Raw genomic sequence first — 3,303 nt, 5'->3', positions numbered from 1 at the left:
GAGCAGCTGCGCGCTGCCCTGGACGAACTGGGCCGCGCCAAGGACCGGTGAGGCCCGGGGCCCGCCAGGTGAACTTCTAGGAGGTGGGCGGAGGCGGAGCCGATATGGAAGGGAGCGCTGGCAGGGGAACCGAATTCATTCCCTGGAGGCTGTACTACCGGAGGGGTTGAGAAAACAAACCCCAAAAAATTTGACTTAGCCATCAGCATGTAAAGAAATGTCACACAAGTGTGTGGAGTTTTTAATTAAAAGTTTCCCACAAAGTAAAAGCAGCTGGTACTGAATGGTGCAGAGTCCACCGACTTTGAGCAGATTTTGGAAGCCATGGCAGGTTCTTGAACAGAAGAGGATGTGATCTATCAGAAATTTGTGTTTTGTTTTTTGCGAATCCTCACCCGAGGATATTTTCCCATTTATTTTTAGAGAGAATGGAAGGGAAGGGGGAGAGACAGAGAGGAACATCAATGTGAGAGACCTATCGACTGGTTTCCTCCCGCCGGTGCCCCAGTGGGGCTTCAGCCTGCAACCAAGATATGTGCCCTTGATCTTGGCTGAAATCGAACCCAGGACCTGTTAGTCCGAGGGCCAATCCTCTATCCACTGAGCCAAATCAGCTACAGCTACCAGAAGGTTTTTTTTTTTAAAATATATTTTTATTGATATCAGAGAGGAAGGGAGAGGGAGGAATAGAAACATTGATTGGCTGCCTCCTGCACGCCCCCTACTGGGGATCAAGCCCACTACCCGGGCATGTGCCCTTAACCAGAATTGAACCTGGGCCCCTTCAGTCTGCAGGCCCATGCTCTATCCACTGAGCCAAACCAGCTAGGACTATCAGAAGTTTTTGAAGAGTCCCTCTAGCACCTGAGAATTGAAAGAGATGAGACAAGTGCACAGGGGAGATACTGGGGCCCAGGTGAGAAACAATTCAGAGCTGGATGGATTAATTCATCTTTACTAAGCCACCTACTATGTGCCAGACACTGTGCTGGGTACTAGGGCACATCTACACAGCTCTGCCCTTAGGCAGACACATCACTAGGTAGTTACAACATGGGATGATCAGAGGTTGTGATGGAGGTGCACACATGGTTCTGAGGGGATCCAGAGGGAATGCTTCCTAGAGGAGGAGCCAACTAAGCTGAACAACAAATAGGAAAAGGAGGGCAGGGTTTTGGACCCCAGTACAGTCCTAACTGATCTCTAAAGAATACAGTACTCAGCCTCACAGAGATGGTGAACCTTTTGAGCTCGGCGTGTCAGCATTTTGAAAAACCTAACTTAACTCTGGTGCAGTGTCACATATAGAAATTTTTTTGATATTTGAACCATAGTAAAACAAAGACTTATATTTTCAATATTTATTTTATATATTTAAATGCCATTTAACAGAAAAATCAACCAAAAAAATGAGTTTGCGTGTCACCTCTGACACGCGTGTCATAGGTTCGCCATCACTGAACTAGGAGGAGACATGAGTCTATTCAGGCTGGGTGGCTTAAACAATAGACATTTATCACTGTTCTAGAGGCTGCAAAGTCCAAGATCAAAGTACTGGCAAATTCAGTTCCTGGTAAGGACTTCTTGGCCATCTTATTGTGTCCTCACAGAGGAGAGGGAGAAGGAAAGGGAGAGAGCTGTCTGGTGTCTCTCCTTATAAGAGCACTAATCCCATCACGAGGATCCTACCCTCATGACCTCATCTAACCTTAGCTTCCAAAGGCCCCCACCTTCAAATATCACACTGGGATGTAGGGATTCAACGTATGAACTTGGGAAGGGCATAACCTTTCAGTTCTTAAGGGGAGGCCATGAGGCAGTGGTGAGGAATATGGCCTTTATCCTGATGGTGGGGAGCCTGAGATCAGAAGGGAGAGGAACATCTGCTCTCTGGTCCTTCAGTACTGTTACTACCGAGTTCTGTCTTCCTGCCAGCGAGATCGCCGCACTGCAGGAGCAGCTGCTGACCTCCGAGGCCACTATCCACAGCCTGCAGGCGGCCGTGCACCAGAGGGACAAGCTCATCAGGCAGCTGCAGCCCCGGGCCGAGCTGCTGCAGGACATATGCCGCCAGCGACCACCCCTGGTTGGGCTGCTGGCAGCCCTTGCTGAGGCCGAGCGCCTGGGTCCCCTACCAGCCAGTGACCCTGGTGCGCCCAGTTTGCTCCTTGCCAACAACACTGAGGAGGAAGGGGACAGGGACCACCTCCAGCCAGCAGTGTTTGGGACCACTGTGTGAGCCCCAGAGCACAGATCCCAGAATGGAGACAGAGGGTGCCTGTGGAGACTTCTTCCACTGCTGTGGGGGTACTCAAGGGTGGGGGTGTCTCCAGTGTCCCAGGGGGAACCTCATGGCAGAGCCATAGTATTTTCCAAGCATCAGACCTGCTAAAAAGTCAAATGGTCAGCCTGCAGGGAAATGAAAATGTTTAGCCCAAATTTTTTAAAAAACAAAACCTTGAATCAATTATCCTTATTGAAAAATTGGCAACATTTACACACAAAAACCTGGATTTCTGGTTTTAGACTTGCCCATGCCTTCCTGGAACTGAACCCAGAATACCCTCTTTAGCCACAGTGTGAGTTTTTTAATTAGCCCCTTCACCTCTCTTAGGGCCGGATGTCCAGGCCCCGAAGCATGAGTTTGAGACCTCTGGTGGAGGCAGATGGCATCAAGTTCCAGATTATTAGATTGTTTCTTTTCTTTTCCCCGTCCAAATTTTCTTTCATTCTGAAGCATCCTTCATTCCAGGATAGAGCTTTTTCTTACTACATCTCAAACCAGAATTATTTTTATTATTTTCCAACTCAAGGACATACCTATTGATGTTCTAGAGAGAGGAGAAGGGAGACAGCAAAATACCAATGTGAGAGAAAAACATCAATCGGTTTTCCCGTATGCACCCTACTGGGGATCGAACCCACAACCTAGGTATGTGCTGAGGGGAATTAAACCGGCAACTTTTTGGTGCATGGGACAACGCTCTAGTTGAGCCACATGGCCCCCAGACTAGAATTAAGAACTTCATGCTTTATGCTATTCTGTATTATTTTGAAGACAAATCCTAGACATCCCTCCTCCCCCCCAACTCTGTCCTTCCTTCAACCTTTAACTCAGAAGGCAGTGCGTGTAGGGCACGTGCGATGCTGGCAGCCATGCTCTGCTGTCCTAGAAAACTCAGGCCTCCCTTAACCTCTTCTTGATAATGTGCTGCCTCAAGGCCTTTATACTGGTTGCTCCCTCTGCCTAGAATGCTCTTCCCCCAGGTGTCACATGACAGGTTCCTTGTCACTTAGGTCTTT

At 48.6% G+C, this 3,303-nt stretch overlaps 1 protein-coding gene across 1 annotated transcript in view; it reads left to right on the top strand.

Annotated features, from left to right (window-relative positions):
- Positions 1-2,909, top strand: part of VMAC (vimentin-type intermediate filament associated coiled-coil protein) — a 4,388-nt gene extending 1,479 nt beyond the window's left edge. The window contains exons 2-3 of the mRNA XM_006764257.2: positions 7-47; positions 1,936-2,909. Coding sequence (XP_006764320.1) covers positions 7-47; positions 1,936-2,239 — 345 coding nt within the window. The 3' untranslated portion in view covers positions 2,240-2,909. The remainder of the gene's footprint in view (positions 1-6; positions 48-1,935) is intronic.
- The last annotated feature ends 394 nt before the right edge of the window (positions 2,910-3,303 follow it).

This window comes from Myotis davidii, unplaced genomic scaffold (assembly GCF_000327345.1).
Source record: "Myotis davidii unplaced genomic scaffold, ASM32734v1 scaffold341, whole genome shotgun sequence".
Lineage (NCBI taxonomy): Eukaryota > Metazoa > Chordata > Mammalia > Chiroptera > Vespertilionidae > Myotis > Myotis davidii.
The sequence above is the reverse complement of the archived record's forward strand: the minus strand, read 5'-3'. Positions and strand labels throughout refer to the sequence as shown.